Here is a 24,888-nt window from a genome sequence, read left to right on the forward strand (position 1 = left end):
AAAAAAAAAAAAAAAAAAAAAAACAGTTAGACTTACCATATTTACCATGTTTCGCCCACTTTCCAACTAATGTTTTACATACCCCACCCAAGTTTTTCTCTCCTTATCCTTACTCTACTTTTTGGCCACACCTGCCACTTCTGACCTCATAATCCCTCAACTGCAGCCTCAGGCCCCACCCCTGGGGATGCTGGTTATCCACAACTACCAACAGCTCTGTCCTGGCTGCCCAGCGTGGGCATCCTCAGCCTATGAAATCCATCTGCCTCTCCAGTCCACCAATCCTATAGGCCTATTTGCCCCACACAAGGCCTCTAGAACACCATCCTTCTGCATGACTCATCAGTGAGGCGATCTTGAGGGCATGTTCATCTATATCAAACATGGAGGTGAGGGGCCACACAGAACTAGAGTCTGTAGATGGGGGTGGAGGGATCTGAGGGCAGTGGAGATCACAGAAATGGGCCCACGTGTCCCATTCCATCTCTTCTCAGATAATCAGCAGTTTCTGGTCAATACCAACTGCTCTGTCACCGTGATGCTGTATTACATCCGCAAAAAACTACAGTTGCCTAAAACAAGTGAGGAGATTGGGGAGAAGACTAATGGCCAAAGGTCAGAAGTAGCTGGGTTGTCTCTAATCCCCAAGCCCTCCTCCTGGCAAGAAGGGAGTTCCTCACATCCTTACAGCTTCCTCCAAACCATTCTGCATAGGATCACTGGCCCCTTTTACTCCCACTCTCTTTCCTTAGCTGCCCCAATTACCCTGTGGTCTCCCTCCAGGCTCCATCGATTTGTGTGATGAAGCAGGGACGATGAAGATGCTTTTCCAGATGAAGCCCAACCATACAGACTATGCCAGCAAATATCTTACAGCTCGAGGCACCTACTATGTTTGTAAGGTGGAGCGTGGGCCACCAGGTAGAGTCTTGGGAGTGCTCCCCAGAAATAGAACAAGGCCTTCAAGATAGATTATAAACCTTATCTTTAAAACAGGGCATCCAAGGCTGGGCACAGTGACTCATGCCTGTAATCTCAGCACTTTGAGAGGCCAAGGCGTGAGGATCGATAGAGGGCAGGAGTTTGAGACCAGCCTGGGCAACATAATGAGACCCTGCCTCCAAAACAAAAACAAAACCAAAAACAACCAAAACCAAATTAAAACAAAAACGGAACACCCTCAACCAGATCCAAACTGACCATCTCTAGTCAGCCTAAGGAAGGGCACTGCCTCTGTAACAATAGATTAGGCTCACACATACGCTTCCCTAGGTCCATACCTAAGGGGAAGAAATAAGATCCACCAGCTCAAGGTAGTTTTTATTTTATTTTATTTTATTTATTTATTTTTTTTGAGAAGGAGTTTTGCTCTTGTTGCCCAGACTGGAGTGCAATGGTGCAATCTTGGCTCACTGCAACCTCTGCCTCCCAGGTTCAAGTGATTCTCCTGCCTCAGCCTCCCGAGTAGCTGGGACTACAGGCGCGCGCCACCACGCTCTACTAATTTTTTGTATTTTTAGTTGAGACGGGGTTTCACCATGTTGGCCAGGCTGGTCTTGAACTCCTGACCGCAGGGGATCCACCCACCTCGGCCTTCCAAAGTGCTGGGATTACAGGCATGAGCCACTGTGCCTGGCAAAGTAGTCTATTTATTTACTTAATTTATTTATGATGGAATCTCGCTCTGTTGCCCAGGCTGAAGTGCAGTGGTTTGATCTTGGCTCACTGCAACCTCTGCCTCCTGGATTCAAGCAATTCTCCTGCCTCAGCCTCCCGAGGAGCTGGGATTACAGGCACCCACCACCATGCCCGGATAATTTTTTCTTTTTTTTTGTATTTTTGGTAGAGATGGGGTTTTACCATGTTGGCCAGGCTGGTCTCAAACTCCTGACCTCAAGTAATCTGCCCACCTTGGCCTCCCAAAATGCTGGGATTACTGGCATAAACCACCACACCCAGCAGGTAGTCTTTAGTGTTGGGTCCTGGAATCTTGGGCTTCAGGAGGGTGAAGACTGGATGACAAGGGCTGGAGATAGCACATGGCTATATTCATACACGGCTATATTCACAGGAACCAGGATGGAGGCTGCTTACAAAGGTTTTGTGCCTCTCCTCAAGAATCCGGAGCCTCTGCTGCTTGGTAAGAAGCGAGATGGGGGAGGGAAGAATACGAAAGGTACAGTATATAGCTGTGTGATGGAGAATGTAAGGTGGGACTAATGTGATATGGTAGGTCAGATGATAGGAGCCTAGGAAAAGGGGGACAGGGTCCAGGTCCATGTTAGGAGGGATGTTTAGCTCACACCAGGCGTAATGTGCGTGTGTTACTCCCTGCTTCTCCCATTTCTTCTTCTTCTTCTTCTTCTTTTTTTAATTGAGACAGGGTTTTGCTCTTGTTGCCCAGGCTGGAGTGCACTGCAACCTCCACCTCCTGGGTTCAAGTGATTCTCCTGCCTCAGCCTCTGGAGTGGCTGGGACTACAGGCGCCCGCCACCACTCCCAGATAATTTTGTATTTTTAGTAGAGATGGGGTTTCTCCATGCTGGTCAGGCTGATCTGGAACACCTGACCTCAGGTGATTCACCCGCCTTGGCCTCCCAAAGTGCTGGGATTACAGGCGTGAGCCACCGCGCCCAGCTCTGCTTTCTCCATTTCTTGGCCATCTTCTCTGCATATCATCTCCCTATCACCATCCCATCATTTCCATCTTAGGCCAGGTGGGTCTCCAGCCGATGATACGAACAATGGATGGGAGCATCAGAAAGGGTAAGGTCTCTAGTTCTCAGAGGTGCAGGTGCCTTCTCCTTGTTTTTAGTTGCACTGCGCGCACAATGTGACGCCCTGGAGAGGAGCCGACTTGAGAGGCTTAGACTGCTAGAAGCCAAGAAGGTCGTTACAATTGAACCCTCTGCAATTGTCCCGGTAAGACTCACCAAATGTGGTCTGCCCTAGCACCCCGCTCTCCCCACCGCCAACCAAATGTTCCTCCATCCCAGCCCTCTGAGATGAATTTCCTGCCTCCAATTTCTTTTTTCCTTCCTTTGGCCCTGGGTTGTAGAAACTTTCGCTACAGGGGCCTGTTTGTTTACTTACTTTCTTTTTCTAGTCCAAGCTATCAGGACGAGATGAAAAGAAGTCCACTCGCAAGTCTCTGGCCTCTAAGAGCAAAGTAGATTTTAGGAAGGATAAACGTCGTCCACCCACTAAACTCACCAAGCAAAAGAAGTAATACAAGGTGTAAAATTACTGGAATTTAGTGTGAAATTTCTGTTTCTAGAAATACTTCTCCCAATAACTGCACTAAGGCTTGAGTACGTAAGCCCCAGGCACTGAGGAGGCTCTGAGGGTGGATGGGAATGGCAGGAGAGGGCTGGGGCAAGCACATGGGTGGGGGTGAGGAAGGCTGTGAAGTCTAGTACAATGAGCCTTTGAGGGAACGAGTAGGGGGTGGGGTCTTCTCAAACCAGACTACCTCCCCTAGGGAGGCCTATCTCACAGTCCGCCTACTCCTGCAGGGGTTAGGTGTCCCTCCCCCCCCACACTCCACCACTTCCCTGGGCTGAAATTCCCCCACCCTCCACGTCTCTGCCTCTGGGCAGTTTCTTCCTCCAGCCCTTTGCCTTTCCCCCTCCCTCTCCCTTATTCAAGGGGAGCGGCAAGACAGCAGAAACAAGAGCTGGTTATAGGCATTTATTGAATTTATTCATTTATTGATTTGACACACTTCCCCACTCCAATCTAGCACATGATACAATCTGGGTAGGCCAGGCACTGACACAGGAAATGATGGGAACCCACAGCAGGGGTGGGGGAGGGGATGATGCAAAGGGTACTGGGGGAAGGGCTGCTTTGGGGGCTGGGGTGGAGAAGGAGCCCCAGATGGCCTCACTGGCAGGTGCTAGTAAACCTGATCCACATTGCCCCCTATCCCTGCTCATTTCCCAGACCCTCAGCCAAGCTCCCCCCCCCTTCCCTTCCCTGTTTCTCCCCTCCCGCTGCCTGCCGCCACACACTTCCACATAACCCCTGCCGTCAGGGAAGGGGAAGAAGGGCAGGGACAGCTGTCAGGGGCCCAGAACAGGGAGGTCTCTGTACCTAACTTTGCCATCCTAAATCCTTCCCTTCTTCTCTTCTCTCCCCTCCCATTCCCTTCCCTGGCCCCAAGCTAATTCCAGGCCTTCAGTGTGCTCTCCCACCGTAGTACTAACCCATGCTGGATCATAGAAGAGTGTAGCTGCACCCCAATACCACACACTCCCAGGCACAAGTTGAAGGAATGAGGGGAGCTGGCTTAGCTTTTTTCTTAGGGAAACTCCAACCTATTTCTGCATAGACCTTTCGCTATACCTGGTCCAACCGGGAGCTCTTCCCTGTGCTCATGATTACTCCCCACCTCTCCCCCACTTCCCTGTGCTCTCCTAGTATTTACTATCTGTAGTGTATCATGTCACTATCACAAAGCCTTCAGAAAGAAAAAAAGCATTCTGCCCACTGCTAGCACCCTGCCACGGTTAAAAAAAATCTTTATATTTGTTTTCATATTTCTTTAAAAGTTTATAAAAAGCCTTTCTGTTATCTGCAGCCTTCTAAGGGTGATTTGGCCTGGTGAGCCACTCCAGTGCTCAGATCTTAGCCCTTCCAGATCCTCTAAACCCCCCACCCACCCCACACCACTGGCCTAAGGAGCCACTGCATAGAAATCCCAGGCTCCAGCTAGCCTGGCTCAGCTCAGATAAGACTCTCTACAAAAAATCCTGCTCCCAAAGGCAGGGGTAAGGCCACTGGTGACTTCACATTTCCAATAGCATTGATCATCTCACTAGAAAGCCTAGGGGGAACAGCTGAGGATAGCTCCTGAGAGGGGGCCTTACCCCTTAATTGGCACAGTGAGAAAAACCCTCTCCCCTTTCCCCTCCCATCTCCCTCCCCACATCATCCCCAGATGGGGCAGTTTTATCTTTATAATTTCCTCAGCACCTGCGTGTGACCAGACCCCATCCTAGCTCTAAAGCAGGGTCCCAAATTCCTGGGGAGGGCTCAAGGGTATAGAATGGATATGGACACGCCTGGCTCCACCTCTGAAGCAGGGGACAAAGCTTCCAGCCATGACTCAGGGATCTGTGGGAAAAAGAAACAGAGAACAAGGTAAGAGGCTCATCTGGGACCTGCCAACTTTCTACCATCCAGATGCCCACCAAAGAAGATGGTGGCACCTCCCCTGCTTCCACACACACTTTTCTGTGCTACCTTACAGGGATGGGCACAGCTGAGGGGCCTGGAGGTCCCATCCGGAAACTATGCTACTCTAATATGACATCCTCCCTCCAGTTCCCTAGGAGCTCTGGCTACCACTTGTCCTAAATCTCCCTTTCACCCAGATGAGGGGACTAGCTGGGCACCTAGGAGTGGACATAGGCTATGAGGTGCTGTGGTGATTAGGGGGTACTGTACCTGGCTCAAAGTTGAAGTCCAGTCCCTCGCCCCCATCCATGAGGTCACTGATGATGTTATCCATGTCACACTCCAGGTTCTCCATATACATGTCAAGATCTAGATCCTGAGGCATTCTGTCTGGGCTTGCAGCTTCAGTAGAAGGTGTGAGCACAGGAGTCCCCAGAGCCTTGGGGATGGGGGCACTTGCCATGACTGGAGGCGGTGCTATCATAGAAAGGTTGGGAGCCAGACTGCTGGGGCCTGGAGCCTCTAGGGGCTTGGGACACAAGCCAACGCCCGTGGCCATCTTACTGGAGGAAGGAAGCCCCCCCAGCAACAGAAGTGTTGGAGCCTGGGACAGAATGGGATCTACCTGGGTCATGAGGACATCAGCAGGGGGTGGTGGTGTATCAGAGGTGAGCAGGGCCTCCAGAGCCTGGGAGCTGGAGAAGCACCCTTCTCCTGCTGACAGGGACCCCTCTGCTGGGCTGAAGAGGGAGCTGCTGTAGGTGTGTAAGGGCCCGGTAACCCCAGGATGCTGCAAAGAGAAGCCAGAGAGACCACTCCGAGAGAGCAGGGAATGGGAAGAGGTGAGATTGAGCCCATCTAACAGCTCTAGACCTTCATTGAGGGTGGGAGGGACACTCCCTGCATAGCTGCTGACTGAAGCTGGTATTTCCTCCGCCAGCACCTCAGACTCTGGCCTCAAGGGGGACAGCCGGGTGCTGACAGTGCTGGCATTTGAACTGCTTCGTGGACGGAAGGCGGTCCACATATCGGCTTCCTCACGGTTTCGAGAGCAAGGGCTGCCTGACCACTTGGCAAAGTGGCCAGCAGGGCTCGCTGGAGTGGCACCTTCAGGTGGAGCTGGCAGCACGGGTGCTTTCTTCTTGGAGGCTTTACTGCGGCCCCGGAGCAGCTTGCTGCTGCTATCCATGGAAGCGGCCCGGCGGCGGGGGGCTTTGCCGCTCTTGCCTCCCTCGGGGTTCAGCATCCACCAAGAGCTTTTGCCAGTGGCCTCGTTATGAACCTTGATGAACTTGCTGTGCAGGGACAGGTTGTGGCGGATCGAGTTCTGGAGGGGACAGAGACGGCAGGAAAGGGGCATGAGGTGTGTGTAGGGGAGGTCAGCAGCCAGCAGTCTAGTCTAAGAGGATGCTGGTCCCCGTTGATCTAGGGGTTAGGATTTGGTGCCACCACAGCAGCGGGGTTCATTTCGGGGATTCATTTCCCAGGTCATTAAAGTTTAAGAAAAACTTGAAATGATTTCCAAAAAAAGAGAGAAAAAGATAAAAGGTAAAAAGATGCTGGGACACAGCAGGGGCATTCCTGGAGACTCAAAGAAAGTTGAATCCAGGAGGGAAAACTGGTAGAAGTAGGGATGGGGGTGGGGTGTGAGGGGAGACCACACACATTTCCCGCTCCGAGACAAGCTGCACAGCCTCTGCTCCAGACTTCTCTGCACAGGCGGTAGGAGATAATGTGTAATAGCCCACTGCAGAGGGCACAGGGGTGCCCACCCTGGAAAAGTTCCTGGCACTGTGCTCCCCCAGGGCTCGGTGTGTGTTTTGCAGGGGTACCTGGGGCTGGTGGGCATTGGGGAGATGTACCCCTCACCTGGCAAGAACTAGGTTCAAGTGGGAAATAGCATTCCACCTCTTTCCTTGAGGGCAGGTTTGGGTGGAGTTTACGGGATAGTGGTACAGCACCAGCCCAGGATGGACCCGCACTGCCCAGAGCCGGTTCTCAGAATAGGCTGAAGGGCTGGAATCTCAGCACAGCAGGTGCTCCATTCCCCACAGAGCATTTGGGCCACCCAGCTCTCTGCAGAATTTAAAGATTCCTTCCCCCCCCCCCCCAATCCCAACCTTATTTCTTCTAATCCACAACACACACCCTCAACTACATTCAGTTCAGGTTCGGGCTTCTTGCTGCGCCTCAAAAACGTGAGGTGCCTTCTTCCCTTCCCCTCTTTTCTGAGGAGGATCTCCCTTCTCTAAGTTCTACTAGTTCCGTCAAGACTAAGCTTCAGTTCGACCTCTTTCGTAAAGCGGCTGCCTGACTTTCGCAGCCAAATTTCTAGTATAGTATTTTTAAAATCTGCGCCACACAATTTTACCCAATTTATATTGTGTGGTTTATGGTTTCATGTAATTCTTCTCATTGCGCGTTAAGTGCCAAGTGTAATGTCCGCCAGTCCCACATCCCCCAACAGAGCCCTCCCAGAGCATCAAGCTCACAGCACATACTCAATACCTACTCAAGCTCACAGTACATAATCAATATTTGTACCTGATTGGTGGGTGGCCCCTGGGTTGACCGTGGTGAGGCTCCCTTTGAGGCTCTGCCAGCTCTTCAGTGCCTTGGGTACTGGAAGCTGTTTCCCTTCCTCCCTAACTGGTGACAGCCTATCTGGGAAACGTTGCTTTCCAGTGGCCCGGGGAGCTGAGATTGGTAGCTTCTTCAGCACCCAGTGCAGCTTATATTTACTGATTGCCGAGGGGCAGGCTAGTTACACTAGGGGTTTGGCCCTCCCCTGGCCACCCCCCCTTTCCAAAACCTGCCTCCTTTTCCCTACCTCCTTCCCAGTGCCTTTCTCCCATTTCTTAGGAATTTGTGCATAAACTCTTCAACCTTGGGGGCATTTGACCTCCCACATGGAGTTCTTTAGTTTAGAAACTCTGAAGGAACCCAGAAGTGCTTGGAGCAACTAGGAGGCTGAGGCCATGGGTCAGTCAGAAACTACTCGTTTCTCTGGTGCTTTTAAGATAAGGAGACCCTTTGCCTGGGGAATGATGATTCTTGTTCTAGGACTCTTTAGCCAAAGAACTCCTTGTGTTCCTGGACCCTGATGTAATGGCATTTCAACAGTGCTGATGTTCCTAACTCCTTGAAGGAGTGGCACTCGTCCAACCAGCCTCACCTTGTAGTAACTAAGGACCACAATGACCATGACCTGGCACTATGATTTCTCCTCTTTTCATCCTCTAATTCTGGATCCACTTGAGAAGGCCCATTCCTTTCCCTACTACTTAATAACTACAAGGTCCATTTGTCTCCTCTTCTTTAGGCCTTGGAACTAGCCAGTGGTACACAGCCTCTTAATTGGAGAGGTTAGTTTCCTAAAAGCCCGAAACTCTTACATGTTGGAGGGTGGTGTGGGGTGGGGGTGGGGGTGGGGTGACTGCTAATTGCTTCCCAAGCCACCTAGCCTAAACTTTCTTGTTCTAAGTGAGTGCCGCCCCCTGGTGGGGTGGGAATAACCTTGGCATATCATCAGGGAGGCCAGTTCAGGCAGGAGACTTCCCGAAAGAGAGGGGTGGGGGGCCTCGAAATCCCAGGCTCAGCCTGATTTGATTTTGCCATCATTCCAATGACAGCAAGCATGCTCTTAGATAATATGATTTATAGTTAGACCTGAGTTCAAGTCCTCACCCTGCTGTTATTAGGTGAGTTTCCTAACCTCTCAGTACCTAGTTTCCTAATGTGTGAAATGTGGAATCTCAAAATTGTTGTGAAGATTAATAAAAATTTAAAAACTACTTTGCAAAGTCTAAAGCCCCACATAAGTGTAGATAATACTCCCACAATATAAGTAACAACTTGTTATTTTCTCTACCCTGGAAAATGAACCTAAGGGAAAAGAAAAACAGCTGTGTAGGCTGGGTCCAAGGAGGGGAGCTCTTTATGAGCTGAGACTGTGGCATGGCAGTCTACCCAGAAATAGTGCTAAGGGTCTCAGTCAGCTGTCCTATCTTCTGTTCTGCCCAGCCCCTAGGGATAGTGCGGATTGATCACTCAATCTCCTAGAACTAGGGGATGTTCCTCTGCTCATCCAACCCTCTGTACTTGATTGTATGCTGACCTCACCACCTACAGAGGTACAAGCCAGCAGTAAGGCTTGAGGCTCCCCAATTTTGTGATTAGAGCCCCATATTTCTCAGGACAAGTTTTTCACAGTCTCTTTTGAGATCTTTCCTCACAGTTTCTTCATGGAAGGCCAAGGGAACTCCCAATCTTGTGCTCTAAAGTCAGAGCCCTACCTCCTTCTTCATGACTAATATTCCCTAACAGTAAAGGAACACTTCCCCCCAAAACTTGGATAGCCCCTTACAAGGGAGAGTTTCTTGGCAGCACAAGGTAAACTGAGACAGGTAGCAGCTCACAGCCCTTTTTCTTCTTAGTGCATAAGACCAGCTACCTTTCCCCATGAATATTATTGTTTTTACTTTTGCCACTGCACTCCCTCCTCCTGAGTAGAGCAGTGGTAGAACAACAGTACCGCTACACTGAGGTATTGGGAGGCAAGCAGGGAATCCAAGTAATCCCACAGGAATGGGAGAAAAGGTGTTGGGGTGGGAAGTGGGGGAGGAGGCAAGGCTAGGTTTGTGCGGGGAATCCACACAGTTCCCGCTGTACATAGGATAAAGACTTCTCTGTGGGAATAAGTGTTTGGGGCAGCCCAAGCCAAAGTGCTGCGAGTGTTCAGCAGTGAGCAGAGAATTCGATTTTCTCCAGGGCAGGGACAGTGTCTTATTCATCTGTGATCCTCCAGCATCAAGCACCGAGTGTGGCATATACTATGTACTAAGTAAATGTTTGTCTAACTGGATATTCAAGGTGGATCTCTGGGCTTCCCAAAGGGGCCCCAGAGTTTAAGTACGGGAGGCTGGGGGTCTAGGGGGTAGATGGTATTGGGAAGGAGGTAAGAGGGCCATAATTACCTTCCATCCTGCTGAGCTGTTGCTGTCACCCTTGTCCTTGAAGTAGGGCACAGTACGGACCATCCACTCGTAGATCTGGGCGAGTGTCAGTCGCTTCTCTGGGGCGCTTTCAATGGCCTGGCTGATGAGTTCTGCATATGATTGATTTCCCCAGGCATTCCGGCGGGAGCCTCCCTTCCGAGGACCTGTTACAGCCCCCAGGATTCCGGGTTGGGGGCCCCCGGCCGGCTCTGGGAGCCGGGAGGGCAACAGGATCGGCTCTGAGTGCCCCTCCGTGTGTACCTTTTCCCCCAGACCTGGCTCCACCTCGGGCGGCTCGGACGGCTGGGTAGAGAGCTCTGGTCGGGGAAGGGGCCAGGTACAGGAGCGGGGACGGCTCTGGGGTTCGAAGTCGGGATCGAGGTCTATGATCGCGGCAGCCTCTGTGGCTGAATTCTCATTCCCCGGATCCATACGTGGAGTTGGACCTCCCCGGCTCAGAGTTCAGTGAAGCCTGCCACAGTCCCTCACGATGCCTCCCCTCAGGGGGGAAGCACCGAGGGCCAGGAGGCACATTCCTGCCAGTCCTCAGAAAGTCTCGAACTTCCCCCTAGTCCCAGGACTCTAGCCCCAAAGCTGTCCCTTCACACAGTTCTCCAATCCCCTTTCCGACTACAGCCTGCAGCCTCAGCTCTTTCTGAGATGCCACCTGTAACCTCTGCCGAGCGAAGACACTTTTTCTGCAACCTCTCACTCAGCTTCCTGCTCTTTTAAACCAGAGGCACGGTATCCCCTCATACATTGCGCTCCCATCACCGAACGTCTCCTTAGCCGCAGTTCCCTCCCCCTTTTAAGTTGCTGCCCCCCGGACACTCCTACCAAATTGCCTCCTCCCGGATCGCTGCCCTCCCCCACGCCCCGCTCCCCCGCGTCACTTGCCCCTCCCCTGACTCCCCCTTCCCCCGCCTCTTCCCTTCTCGCCACTCTTAATAGGGTCCAGGTCCCCGCTGCTGCGGCCTCCCTTATTCCCGCACCGATTCCCCTATCAACCCCCCCCACCCCCCGCCCCCCGGGTTTCCCTTTTGTTTTGCTCCAAGCAGCAGCCCCCGCCTGACGTCTCTGTTTACCACTCGCCGGGGCAGCCATCTGCGCACGCGCCTCGGAAGCCAGTCGGGAAACCGAGTTCTTCAGTCGTGCCACCCTGGTCACTCTTGAGGACTACATCTCCCATCCTGCTTCGCGGCCAGGAGCCCGATACGGCGGCAGGAGAGCGGCGTGGCAGGATATAAGGAGGTGGAACTTTAATTATCAGAAGTCGTCACGGACTCTTTCTTTTCTTAAGAATCGTTTTTCGCCCTTTCCCCCCTTTCCATCGCCTCCCTTGTGAGTCGGGGTCGCCTAGGTGACCAGACTGAGAGATGCTAGCCCTTTCCCTCCTTCATTTAGGAGAGGGCAAAAGGGAAAAAATATTTTTTTCAAGAAGCAGGAGACCGAGAAGCAAGAAGCAAGGAACTGACTAGAAAATAGGATGTATGCACATTGGAGAGTTGGGTAGGGGGCTGTGTAACATAAACAAATGGTTAGCCCATGGTGGTGTTCCTCCCTCCCTCCACCGCCTTCATCCGCCATATGCAGTTCTCACTAACAGTGAGGTCTCACTTATCAATCAGTTTCCTCCGCTGGCTCTTCTGGCCTTCCCTTCAACACTGATATTCTCCAGTTTCACAGCTCCAACGGCTTCACTTCTCATTCAGCAGGTCCCAAACTGAAGTCATTATCTGTTCCTGCACCCATACCCCTATCCTCTGGCTACCCTTATCTCTGAATTTGGCTTTTGATAGTCTTGGTCTACCCAGTCTCCCAAGCTAGACTTACCCATTACCTCTTCATCTCCATAACTTTGTTTTTTTTTGAGGCGGAGTTTCGCTCTTGTTACCCAGGCTGGAGTGCAATGGCGCGATCTCGGCTCACCGCAACCTCCGTCTCCTGGGTCCAGGCAATTCTCCTGCCTCAGCCTCCTGAGTAGCTGGGATTACAGGCACGTGCCACCATGCCCAGCCAATGTTTTGTATTTTTAGTAGAGACGGGGTTTTACCATGTTGACCAGGATGGTCTCGATCTCTTGACCTCGTGATCCATCCGCCTCGGCCTCCCAAAGTGCTGGGATTACAGGCTTGAGCCACTGCGCCCGGCCCCATCTCCATAACTTTCTACATCCAAATCCCAGTTCAAGACCTTATTTATCACTGTATTTAAACTGTAGGATCAACCAGGTGCAGTTGCTCACTCCTGTAATCCCACCACTTTGGGAGGTGAGGCAGGCAGATCACTTGAGGTCAGGAGTTCAAGACCAGCCTGGCTCACATGGTGAAACCCATCAATGCTAAAAATAGAAAAATTAGCCTGGTGTGGGGCACCCACCTGTATTCCCAGATACTTGGGAGGCTGAGGTAGGAGAGTCGCTTGAACCCAAGAGGTGGAGGTTGAGGTGGAGGTTGCAGTGAGCCAAGATCGTGCCACTGAGCTCCAGCCTGGGTGACAGAATAACACCCTGTCTCAAAAAAAAAAAAAAAAAAAAAGTTGCAGTATCATCTCAATTGGATCTCCTTCCATCGGTCTTTCTTCACTACAGTTCATGTTCAGAGCTGCCGACAAGGTTACCGTTCTAAGAAACATGTCTGGCCGGGTGAGGTGGCTCGTGCCTGTAATCCCAGCACTTTGGGAGGCTGAGGTGGGCAGATCACCTGAGGTCAAGAGTTCAAGACCAGCCTGGCCAACATGGTGAAACCCCATCGCTAATAAATAAATAAATAAATAAATAAACAAATAAGGAAAAAAAAAAAAACATGTCTGGAAACTATGGCTAAAATTTATGGAGCCCTTACTATGTGCCAGTCTCTGTGCACATTGCTTTACGAACATTAGTTCATTTACTCCTCAATCATTTACTCCTCAATTCAACCCCATGAGGTAGGTACCACTATTATCCCCATTTTATAGATGAGGACACTAACAATGCTCAGAGACTGACTTGCCCAAGGAGGCAAAACTGGGATTATATTGCTTATATGTGATCATATAACTTTTTTCTTTCTCTTTTCTTTCTCTTTCTCTTTCTTTCTTTCTTTCTCTTTCTTTCTTTTCTTTCTTCTTTCTCTTTCTTTCTCTCTTTTTTTCTTTCTTTCTCTTTTTCTTTCTTTCTCTCTTTTTTTCTTTCTTTCTCTTTTTCTTTCTTCTCTTTCTTTGTTTCCTTGTTTCCTTGAACTAATCGCACCTAAAGGAGACAGGGTCTTTCTTTTTTGAGACAAGGTCTTGCTCTGTCACTCACGCTGGAATGCAGTGGCGTGATCTTGGCTCACTGCAGCCTTGACCTGCTGCACTCAAGCAATCCTTCTGCCTCAGCCTTCAGAGTAGCTGGGACTACAGGCACGTGCCTCCATGCCCGGCTAATTTTTGTATTTTCTGTAGAGACAGGGTTTTGTCATGTTGCTCAGGCTGATCTGGAACTCCTGACCTCAAGTGACCTGCCTGCCTTGGCCTCCCAAAGTGCTGGGATTACAGGCATGAGCCACTACATCTGGCTATAATTTTTGTTTTTTTGATCATATAATTTCCCTGGTTGAATGTTCCTTTGATTTCCCCCATTGCCTGTGTGATAAAGTTCAAATTCCCAAGCAAGGCATGCCAGGCTCCTCAGATTCAGGCCCCTTCATGCTTTTCCTGCACACTAAGTTACAACCAGAGTTTCACACTATTTCCTGGAAATACCATGCCTTTTTATACCTTTCTTTCTGCATCCTGGGATATCATCCCTCTTGTCATCCCTCTCCACGTCTCTTGTTTTGGAAAACTCCTATCAGCCTTTCCTGTCTCCCTTAGGTGCAATTAGTTCTCCTTTTTTTCTGCATTCCTAACCACTTTGTGCAGTCTTATGTTATATAGCACAAACTATATTGTATTGTAATTATTTGTTTACTTTCCTGTCTCTCCCAATAAACTGTGAGCTCCTATTTTTTTTTTTTTTTTGAGACAGAGTCTTGCTCTGTTGCCCAGGCTGGAGTGCAATGGCAGGATCTCTGCTCACTGCAACATCCGCCTCCCAGGTTCAAGCGATTCTCCTGTCTCAACCTCCCAAGTCACTGGGATTACAGCACCTGCCACCATGCCCAGCTAATTTTGCATTTTTAGTAGAGATGGGGTTTCACCATGTTGGTCAGGCTGGTCTTGAACTGCTGACCTCCAGTGGTCCGCCTGCCTTGGCCTCTCAAAGAGTTGGGATTACAGGTGTGAGCCACCGCACTCGGCAAATATCACTTATTAAATGAAATGTCACAAATAGACTTGGACATTTAACAACTTTTAAATGTGTCCTATGCATTTTTTGCCTGTCCATGTTCCAATTGTTAGACAGCAACCTCTGAGGGGCAGGGACTGTAGTTTGGGTTGTCTGCCATTTGCAATGTTGCTATTATGTTCTGCGATGATGAGGCCTTCCTCCTGTGCAAAAGGGTATCTATGCAACCCAGGATTTTTCAGCAGTGGCAGCACACTGGGCCTTCAAAGTGATATTAGCCTGATCATGGTAAAATAGCCACATTGGTTCTCTATATTCCTGCCTTCTTCTGTTCTAACATGCATTTGCCCTCTACCTGCCACCTAGGTGTATAGAAGGCCATATATTCCTATCTGAGGTCCAGACTAGAGAGATGAGACATAGTTGCTCACAATGCCTGCAAACATTTCCTGCACATGTCCCTTTTTCCTTCACCTCAGCTAAGGGTGCCTGATAAATGCTGCATGAGTGGTGAATTTGGTGGAGGAGAGAGCCTGATGGGTACTAGGTCACAAGGAGCTCTCTTCTAACTGAAACAAGTATGATGGCAGATTATGCAGAGTTACTGAGACAGGGAAATGGCAGGGTGGGGCAGGCACCTGTCCTGGCTTGAGTTATATCTTGCATTGTCTTTGTGCATTTGTTTGAATTTGTATTCTACTAAAAATACAAATATTAGCTGGACATGGTGGTGCATACCTGTAATCCCAGCTACTCAGGAGGCTGAGGCAGGAGAATCACTTGAACCTGGGAGGTGGAGGTTGCAGTGAGCCAAGATCATGCCATTGCACTCCAGCCTGGGTGACAGAGTGAGACTCTGTCTCAAAAAAAATAAAAAAAATAAATAGGAGCTCACAGTTTATTGGGAGAGAAAGACAAGTAAACAAATAATTACAACTCATGTCCACCAACTCATGTTTTAAAAAATCTTTTCACAGCCTAGGCAACATAGTGAGACCCCATCACTTCAAAAATTAAAAAATTAGCTGGGCATGGTGGCACATGCCTGTAGTTCCAGCTACTCAGGAGGCTGACATGGGAGGATTGCTTGAGCCTGGGAGGTTGTTGCTACAGTGAGCCATGATGGTGCCACTGCATTCTAGCCTGGGAGACAGAGTAAGACCCTGTCTCAAATAAATAAATAAATGAATAAACTTCCAATTCAAAGCTCAAAACTTACCTGCCCCTGGAAACTTTCCCTGACTGGCCCAACCTGGGAGGTCATTTCTCTAATTTGCATCTCCTGAACCTCTACGAACTCAGTTTGTATTCTTTAACTTTGTGCTTCTGCTTACATGGCATTTCATTTCATGAGGGCATATTGTCTTCCCAACTAGATTATAAACTCTACCATCAATCAACACATGTTTGTGGAGTCTTTACTGTTGATAGTATACCTTGAAATCCTGGACAGATAAAAATGACCACACGTCATAGGACCAGATAATTTAGGAGGACAAGCTAAAGGATTGGTGGGATGGTAAAAACACCACCATGACTTAAAGCATGCAGGTGGAGAGGTCAGGGTTGTTCAGCTGTGAAAATGTTACAAAATAACATTAGTCAAGAGACAGAATTAGAAAGATGGTCTTGGAAAATAAAAAGACATTGGGCAGAAAACAAGATTGATAGGAGGCCCCCAAAAACCACTGTAGCTGTAAGCTACAAACAGATATGGCAAGATTTAGAGGACACAGGCTTCCCTCCCAGTTGAAACCCCAGAGTTTATTTTCCTCAAATGGCCCATCATTCACCATTTGTTTTTTTCCTCTTCAAGGTCATAGGAGTTTGGCTCTCTTGTGTCTTTCACTGCCACCACTCACTCTTCTACTTGATGAAACTCCCCCGCCACGAGCCTTTTGCCAAACCAGCTCTATTAATTTGAATTGAGGTTGACATTTCCCCACTTCTTTCTTACTCTATCCAGCTCTGAAAAAACTCACAATTCCCACGTAGAGTTTTTATAGGATTTTTGCTAATAAACACATGGAAAGATGCAGGGGTTAACAAAAATAACAATGAAAAAATTCAAGGACTCTCAGAAGGCACCTCCTCTATTCATCCCTGATCTTCACAGATGTATATAGATTGTCCATATATTTGCTTGTCCTCTTCCCTAAGTCTTTTCTTATGTGTTTCTATGAATAATTTCTAGTCCTTGTATTTTTTTTTCTTTTTTTGAGGCAGGGTCTCACTCTATTGCCATGCTGGAGTGCAGTGGTGTGATCTCGGCTCACTGCAACCTCTGTCTCCCAGGCTCACACGATCCTCCCATCTCAGCCTCTCAAGTAGCTGGGACCACAGGTGTACACCACAATGCCTGGCTAATTTTTTTGTATTTTTTGGTAGAAACAGGGTTTTTCCATTTTGCCCAGGCTGGTTTTGAACTACTGAACTCAGGCAATCCACCTGCTTTGGCCTCCCAAAGTGCTGGGATTACAGATGTGAACCACTGTGCCCAGCCTAGTCCTTGTTTTAGAAGCCACCTCCCAACCCTGTCTCTTATTGTTTAAAAAAAGTCTTTTCACAGCAGAGGCGACATAGTAAGACCCCATCACTGCAAAAAATAAAAAATTAGCTGGGCATGGTGGCACATGCCTGTAGTCCCAGCTACTCAGGAGGCTGAAATGGGAGGATTGCTTGAGCCTGGGAGGTCGATGCCACAGTGAGCCTTGATGGTGCCACTGCACTCTAGTCTGGGAGACAGAGTGAGACCCTGTCTCAAATAAATAAATAAATGAATAACAATCTTTTCAGTTAATTACTTTTTTTTTGAGACAGAGTCTCACTCTGTCCTCCAGGCTGGAGTGCAGTGGTGCAACCTTGGCCCACTGCAACCTCTGCCTCCCGGGTTCAAATGGTTCTCCTGCCTCAGCCTCCTCAGTAGTTGGGATTGCAGATGCATGCCATCATGCTTGGCTAATTTTTGTATATTTTATAGAGACCAAAATGGTTTCACCATTTTGCCCAGGCTAGTCTCAAACTCCTGAGCTCAAGCGATCTGTCCGTATCAGCCTCCCGAAGTTCTGGGATTACAGGTGTGAGCCACCGTACCTGGCCAGTGAACATTTCTTAGTGGTCTACTATTTTCCAGACATCAGGGTCAGTACTTGCTTGTAAAGTGCACCCTAGAGTGAAGTACTCAAATTTTAGCCCCAAATACATTTTTTTTAAAATGTTTTTTGAGATGGAGTCTCCCTCTGGATCTCAGGCTGGAGTGCAATGGCGGGATCTCGGCTCACTGCAACCTCCACCTTCCAGGTTCAAGCAATTCTCCTGCCACAACCTTCTGAGTAGCTGGGATTACAGGCACCCACTGCCATGCCCAGCTAACGTTTGTATTTTTAGTAGAGACGGGTTTTCACCATGTTGGCCAGGCTGGTCTCGAACCCCTGACTTCAGGTAATCTACCCACCTTGGCCTCCTAAAGTGCTGGGATTATAGGCATGAGCCACCGCACCCAACCCCACATAGGCTTGAGTTGGCACCACTTTTTTGGACCATAGAAGTAAGTCTGGTGCAGTGAAAATAGCACTAGATTGAGTCAGGAGATCTGAGTCCTTGTCATAGTTCTGTCACTAACTAGTTGAATAATGATACTAATTATACTAATATTAATTAGCAACATTTATTGGGTTTTTATAATGTGTTAGGTACTATGCTAAGTGCTTTACTGGATTATATGATTTACTCTCACAACAAATGTATAAACTCAATGCTATTACTGTTTTCATTTCACAGGGGAAAATGAGATTTAGGGTAAGGAGACATGCTTAAGGTCCAGAATTCCTAAGTGGCAGAGCAGAGGTACAAATCCAGGCAGTCTGACTCCAGAGCCTATACAAGTCAATTTCACTCTTCTGGCTTTGGTTTACTCATCTGTAAAATGAGAATGATACACGAGAAGGTCTCTAAAGTCTCTTTGAACTCCAAAATCCTGCTTCCTGTGCTCCAATTTGGGTTCAAGACCCCAGGTTGCCCTTTATGTCTTAGGCCGCCCTGAGCTTACACTTCTCACTCATGTAAATTTGTTCCTGGCCCCCTGCATAAATAACATCCACAATGCTTCATCCCTCAGGTTTTGTTTTTGTTTTTGTTTTGTTTTGTTTTGAGACAGAGTCTCTCAGCCTGAAAAAAATAAAACAGTCCTACTGGCATGATATTTACCAGAGTTATTTAGCAAAGAGTTTTTTTTAACCAGAGATATATGCCAGAGGATTTTCAATACACAAAACATGCATATATATATATATATGTCTATGTGTATATATATAGAGACAGGTCTCACCCTGTCGCCAGGCTGGAGTTCAGTGGCATGATCTTGACTCACTGTAACCTCTGTCTCACAGGTTCAAGTGATTCTCATGCCTCAGCCTCCCAAATAGCTGGGATTACAGGCTTGCATCACCACATCTGGCTAATTTTTGTATTTTTGGTAGAAATGGGGTTTTGCCATGTTGGCCAGGCTGGTTTCGAACTCCCGACCTCAAACGATCCGCCCTCCTCGGCCTCCCAAGGTGCTGGGATTACAGGCATGAGCCACGGGGGCCAGGTCAACATGCTTATATTTTAAGTTACCTGAAAAGAGTAGATGTGATATTTTATATACTATCCGCAGATGTGATACTTTATATACGATGATGCCTGATCAACATGCTTAAAATGAAAAGAGCAGGATGTGATACTTTATGTACTATATGTTCATAATTTTGTTTAGTAAGGTACGTTGAGAAAAGATGAAGAAATGCCCAAAAGTGTTAACAGTGGTTATCTCTTTTGCTTTTCCTTTCTTGTATTTTCCTGATTTACGATGATTGTGTATGCTTTTTATTTTTCATTTTTTATTTTTTTTGAGATGGAGTCTCACTCGGTAGCCCAGGCTGGAGTGCAGTGGCGCGATCTCGGCTCACTGCAACCTCTGCCTCCCTGGTTCCGGTTTAAGCAATTCTCCTGCCTCAGCCTCCCAGGTAGCTGGGATTACAGGCACGAGCCACCATGCCCAGCTAATTTTTGTATTATTATTATTTTTTTAGTAGAGACAGGATTTCACCATGTTGGCCAGTCTGGTCTTGAACTCCTGACCTCGTGATCCACCCACCTCGATCCCCCAAAGTGCTGGAATTACAGGCATGAGCCACCGTGCCTGGCCGATTATGTATGCCTTTTAAACTGAGAGAAATGCTTTATATTTTGCCTCTTTCTACAAGGGATTTGAAGCACCTTATCAAAAGAATACAAATGTCATAAGACTATAGAAATAGAAAATAGAAATACAAAATTATTTCTTCCTCTTCCTTTCTCTAAAGGAAGAGGAAGCTCATGTGTGATGACTGAAAATTAAATTCACCTTTTTGGGTAGTCAGTGGGTGGAGAAAGGGGGAAGCACAGTCAATTACACAATTTTTATTATCAGAAAGAAAGAAGCAAAGCAATTCCTCAAGAGAGACAGAGATTTTTCTGTCACTAAATTCTTTTCCCCCCAACTGAAAAGACAGGATTATAGTAAACAAAATTTTTTGAAAAAACAAAACACTTATTATCCCATTGCCCTCATACAACTTTCATCGTTGTCTATCAGGTTTTAGTCCTTATCCACAGACACATATAATTTTACATGGCTGCAATTAGAGTCTGTATACCATTTTGTGTTCTGCTTTTTTCAATGAACATATTATAAACCAGTTTTCATATTTAGTCTTCCATAATTATAATTTTTAACAGCTACATAATGGCCTATTGCTGGCACTGAATTCCATAAGAAATTTCTCATGTAGGATTAACATAAGGGACAATGTCCTCAGTAATGGTTTTATAATGCACACAGAAGAGATTTTCACATTACTTTCTTGAAACTACCCTGGCTGAAGGCCAAGGACGTAACATTGAGGCACTTCTGCGGGGCTGAGCTCAGATGGGTCAGGCATGTAACCTTCTGGGGCTCCAACTTGATCTGAGGACACAACATAAAATGCCACGTAAAGGAGTAGATGGATAGAACGTCCCTTACAATATATTCCACAAATGTCTCTTCTCATAGCCAGGCTTTTGACACGATCTCAGAGGCAGAGTATTATTCTCTGATGAACGTCAGGAGTATTGGTATGCTCTGTTGTTGACTGAGGCAGGATCCATATGTTTTGGAAGCCAGATAAACAGGTGGACGGGTGACAGGGTTACCATTCTGGCTTGAAAGTTGAGAAGCCTGGCAAGTGTTGTCTGCATAGAATTTTACCTCATATCTTCATGGAGGTAGGGTGCAGGTGAAGTCAGATTTTTCTTAGGAAGCAGCTTTTGGATCTGAGTGCTATACCACAAAGGAGGGATTTTCGACATGAACAATTTTCAAAGCCCATTATCAGTCAGGTGGCATGGGCATAAGAAGAGAGTCTCAAAATATTCCAATGGAAACTTGGGTTTCAGGAATTATAGGGTCCCGGTTTGCCTTCCAGTATCAATTAGCTGCAGAGTGGGGTTTTATATCGACGAATTGAATTTTGGAGACTGTCACTAAGGACAATTAAAATTTTTTGCATAAATAATATCAAGCTGTTATTTCTGGCAGTAATTATATAGCAGAGCCTATTGCTTCTTAAGAACTATACCTAATATACAATAATAAAACTATGTCAGCAGCATAAAAACAGCTTCACTTTTATTTTAAGATTTTATTTTTTTAAAGAGAGTCTCACTATATTGCCCAGGCTGGTCTCAAACGCCCAGGCTAAAGTGATCCTCCCACTTCAGCCTCCCAAAGTGTTGGGATTATAGGCGTAAGCCAGTGTGCCTGGACCTATTTTAAATTTTTAATATATAAACATTACAACCACATAACAAAAAAAAAAACTTCTTTAAAATAGAGAAAAAGAAGAAAATAGCCACAATACCATCATCCTAACACAACTATCAAAGGGTTTTGTGTGGATGGATAGAATGTCCCTTACAATATATTCCATAAATATCTCTTCTCATAGCCAGGCTTTTGACACAACCTCAGAAGCAGAGTACATTTATTCTCGGATGAAGGTCAGAAGTATTGGTATGCTCCTGAGTCTTCTTATTTTTTCACCACCATATTTTACATATTTATATTCATATAATATATATATACACACATGTCCTATTTTAATAATTATAATTGCACATATAATAAATTAGTATGTTTTCCTTTAAAAATCTGGAACATTAAAGAAAAAGCTAAAAGTCCCTTTGGACCCTTATCCTACACACCTTCCCCACTCCCTGAAATAACCACTGTCATGAGTTTGATATGCATTCTTCCCATCCTTTAAAAAAATAACTGGCATGGTGGCTCACACCTGTAATCCCAGCACTTTAGGCAGTTGAGGCAGGAGGATCCCTCGAAGACAGGAGTTTGAAACTGAGACCAGCCTGTGCAACGTCTCAAGACCCTATCTCTACAAAAAATTTAAAAATTAGCCAGGTGCAGAGGCATACGCCTGTGTCACCTACTTGGGAGGCTGAGGCAGGAGGATCCCTTGAGCTCAGGTGCTCAAGGCTGCAGTGAGCTATGATCGTACCACTGTACCACTGCACTCTGGCCTGGGTGACAGAGTGAGACTCTCTCTCTCTCTCTCTCTTTCTCTCTCTCGACAGATTTTCACTCTATCGCCCAGGTTGGAATACAGTGGTATGATCATAGCTCACTGCATCCTTGAACACCTGAGCTCAAGGGATCCTCCGCCTCCCAGGTTCAAGCGATTCTTGTGCCTCAGCCTCCCAAGTAGCTGGGATTACAGGTGTGCACCACCACACCCAGCTAATGTTTGTATTTTTTTTAGTAGAGACGGGGTTTCACCATGTTGGCCAGGCTGGTCTCAAAATCCTGGCCTCTAGTGATCCACCTACGTTGGCCTCCCAAAGTGCTTGGATTGCAGGTGTGAACCACCGCACTGGGCTGAGACCGTCTCAAAACAACAACAGCAGCAACTCTTGCATGGGAAATACATAGTATTGTTTTGTGTTTGTTTTCTGTGCATAAATGATTACGTTTGGCAACTTGGATTTTTCACACAAAAATGTTTTTGAGGTCTATTGTTATTGACACATCTAGTTCATTCCCTTTAACTGCTGTATTGTAATCCATTTAGTGAATAGGACACATTTGATTTAGCCATTGCCTAAAGAATTCTCATGTTTGGCTGGGTTCAATGGCTCATATCTGTAGTCTCAGCCCTTTGGGAGGCTGAGGCGGGCAGACTGCTTAAGCTCAGGAGTTCAAGACCAACCTGGGCAACGTGGTGAAACCCTGTCTCTACTAAAAATACAAAAATTGGCCAGTGCAGTGGCTCACCCCTGTAATCCCAGCACTTTGGGAGGCCGAGATGGGCAGATCACTTGAGGTCAGGAGTTTGAGACCAGCCTGGCTAACATGGTGAAACCCCATCTCTACTAAAAACAGAAAAATTAGCTGGGCATGGTGGCGCATGCCTGTAGTCCCAGCTACCTGGGAGGCTGAGGTGGGAGAATCACTTGAACCCGGAGGTTGCAGTGAGCCCAGATTGCGTGCCACTGCACTCCAGCCTGGGTGACAAAGAGAGACTCCACCCCACCCCTCCAAAAAAGAATTATTATCTTTAAAAAAAATTGTGGCGAGAGAAAGAGTGCTAATAAGTCTGCTAAACTGGCTCAATTTCCCTGGTGTCACTCTGAGCACACCAGTGCAGAGACAACCTGAAGTAAGATGAAATATGTCACTTTGCATCTCCGCATACAGGTGCAGAGATGACTGGTCCCTACATTACCATACTGTGAGTCTAGGTTCACAGTGCTGTTAAGTTGAACTTTCTGCAATGATGGAACTGTTCTATATCTACACTGTCTCGAAAGTAGCCACTAGCCCCATGTGGCTATTGAAATATGGACAGTGCAACTGAGATTTAGTTTTTAACTTAAATTTGGTCACTTGCAGCTAATGGCTATCAAATTGGTTGGTGCAGTAATCTAGCAAATGGTCATTAAAGCCACAATTTTTTTTTAATATTACAAGTTACATCATCAGAAGCTCCAAGACAATTGAGTCCATTCTCTAAAGGTCAAGTGGTGATGCTGAGATACTGTCTTGGCCCTCTTACAGGCTTTTCTTTTAAGGTTAAGTCTCATTATTCCTGGCCTCAAGATGGGTTAAAAGATTCATTATCATACAGAAAAGACAAGGTTGCTAAAATGTCTGTCTTTCTGGGAAATAACTATCCTCAAACCATGTAGAAATTAATTTCTAATTCCAACACCCTCACTTGACATTTAATAAACTAAAATCCCTCATCAGTCATCCCACTAGCCCACTAAAAGCTTTAAGGATGACAGAAGTATTACACAAAATCAACAGAAGAGTATAAACATCTTACAAAAATGGTCTTGGCTAAGAGCCAGTATTGTTCAGTTAGTTGGATTATGTCTAATAAATGGGGTTTAGACTCAGAGAGGACTGATCTACTTTCTTGTTTTCCATAAATGCCTGTGGGGCTCTCTGAATCCCCGTGTAGATCTCCTTTATCAACCAGAAGGTTCCTGACTGCCCCATATAGCCTGCTAAATCTATAGCTCACATAGATAGGCATGTAGTTATGCAATTTGCTCCTAGAGCAGGCTCCAAAATGTCCAGGTCTAGTGTCCAGTTGATCTTCCGTGGTAGTATCAGGCAGATATGACAGCACATGTGAGCTGAAAGGAGGAATAGTTAGAGGCTCAAAGGCACAAATACATACACTCTACAGACAATGGTAAAATAACATGAAAAACATGCTAGCTATGCCTGCTGTAAAAATCCATTACTTGGCCAGGTGTGGTGGCTCAGGCCTGTAATCCCAGCACTTTGGGAAGCTGAGGTGGGTGGATCACCTGAGCTCGGGAGTTCGACAGCAGCCTGACCAACATGGAGAAACCCCATCTCTACTAAAAAAATACAAACTTAGCCGGGCATGGTGGCACATGTCTGTAATCCCAGCTACTCGGGAGGCTGAGGCAGGAGAATCGCTTGAACTCGGGAGTCGGAGGTTGCAGTGAGCCGAGATCGCACAATTGCACTCTAGCCTGGGCAACAAGAGCGAAACTCCGTTTAAAAAAAAAAAAAAAAAAAAAAAATCCATTGCTAGCTCCTTTTTTTCATATGGGCCCCGATGTATAAAAGTATACCTATGCTCTGGTTTTTCCCTCCCCCTCCCATTTCCTGTTCTTTTATGTTTACTTTCTCCGATCTCTTTGCTTAGTCTATTTCTCCTTCTGCCTCTGGCAATTTCCACTGCTGATCTCCTTTCTTCTTTTTCTGGTGCCAGTCTTTTAGCATCCTTCAACAAGGTCGTGGACTCAGTTAATCTATAAATGATATCAGGCCATTAAGATATAAGTTAAGAGAAAGGAGGCTTAAACACCATCCTGTTTTTGTTGTTGTTGTTGTTGGTT

The 24,888-nt window shown here is 47.1% G+C and overlaps 2 protein-coding genes across 2 annotated transcripts; one reads left to right on the forward strand and one right to left on the reverse strand.

Annotated features, from left to right (window-relative positions):
• The first annotated feature begins 42 nt into the window (after positions 1-42).
• CUNHXorf65 (chromosome unknown CXorf65 homolog) lies at positions 43-3,324 on the forward strand. Its single transcript, XM_017516765.2, has 6 exons — positions 43-389; positions 495-581; positions 784-921; positions 2,072-2,140; positions 2,816-2,922; positions 3,107-3,324. The coding sequence occupies exons 1-6, from the start codon at positions 365-367 to the stop codon at positions 3,227-3,229; spliced, it is 549 nt and encodes a 182-aa protein (XP_017372254.1). The 5' UTR covers positions 43-364; the 3' UTR covers positions 3,230-3,324.
• A 351-nt stretch (positions 3,325-3,675) lies between these two features.
• FOXO4 (forkhead box O4) lies at positions 3,676-11,286 on the reverse strand. The gene is made up of 3 exons (XM_017516764.2): positions 10,158-11,286; positions 5,452-6,508; positions 3,676-5,118 (listed from the first exon to the last, which is right to left on the reverse strand). The coding sequence occupies exons 1-3, from the start codon at positions 10,608-10,610 to the stop codon at positions 5,111-5,113; spliced, it is 1,518 nt and encodes a 505-aa protein (XP_017372253.1). The 5' UTR covers positions 10,611-11,286; the 3' UTR covers positions 3,676-5,110.
• Positions 11,287-24,888: the final 13,602 nt, after the last annotated feature.

The sequence above is a fragment of the Cebus imitator genome, unplaced genomic scaffold (genome assembly GCF_001604975.1).
Source record: "Cebus imitator isolate Cc_AM_T3 unplaced genomic scaffold, Cebus_imitator-1.0 Scaffold602, whole genome shotgun sequence".
In the NCBI taxonomy this organism is placed as follows: Eukaryota; Metazoa; Chordata; class Mammalia; order Primates; family Cebidae; genus Cebus; species Cebus imitator.

Coding starts and splice junctions, on each gene's coding strand:
- CUNHXorf65 (XM_017516765.2), top strand. CDS start 365: ATGTTCATCTATATCAAACATGGAG. Junction 2,141..2,815: donor TCCGGAGCCTCTGCTGCTTG/GTAAGAAGCGAG, acceptor CCTTGTTTTTAG/TTGCACTGCGCGCACAATGT. Junction 2,923..3,106: donor AACCCTCTGCAATTGTCCCG/GTAAGACTCACC, acceptor TTCTTTTTCTAG/TCCAAGCTATCAGGACGAGA.
- FOXO4 (XM_017516764.2), bottom strand. CDS start 10,610: ATGGATCCGGGGAATGAGAATTCAGCCACAGAGGCTGCCGCGATCATA. Junction 6,509..10,157: donor ACAGCTCAGCAGGATGGAAG/GTAATTATGGCC, acceptor TGTCCCCTCCAG/AACTCGATCCGCCACAACCT.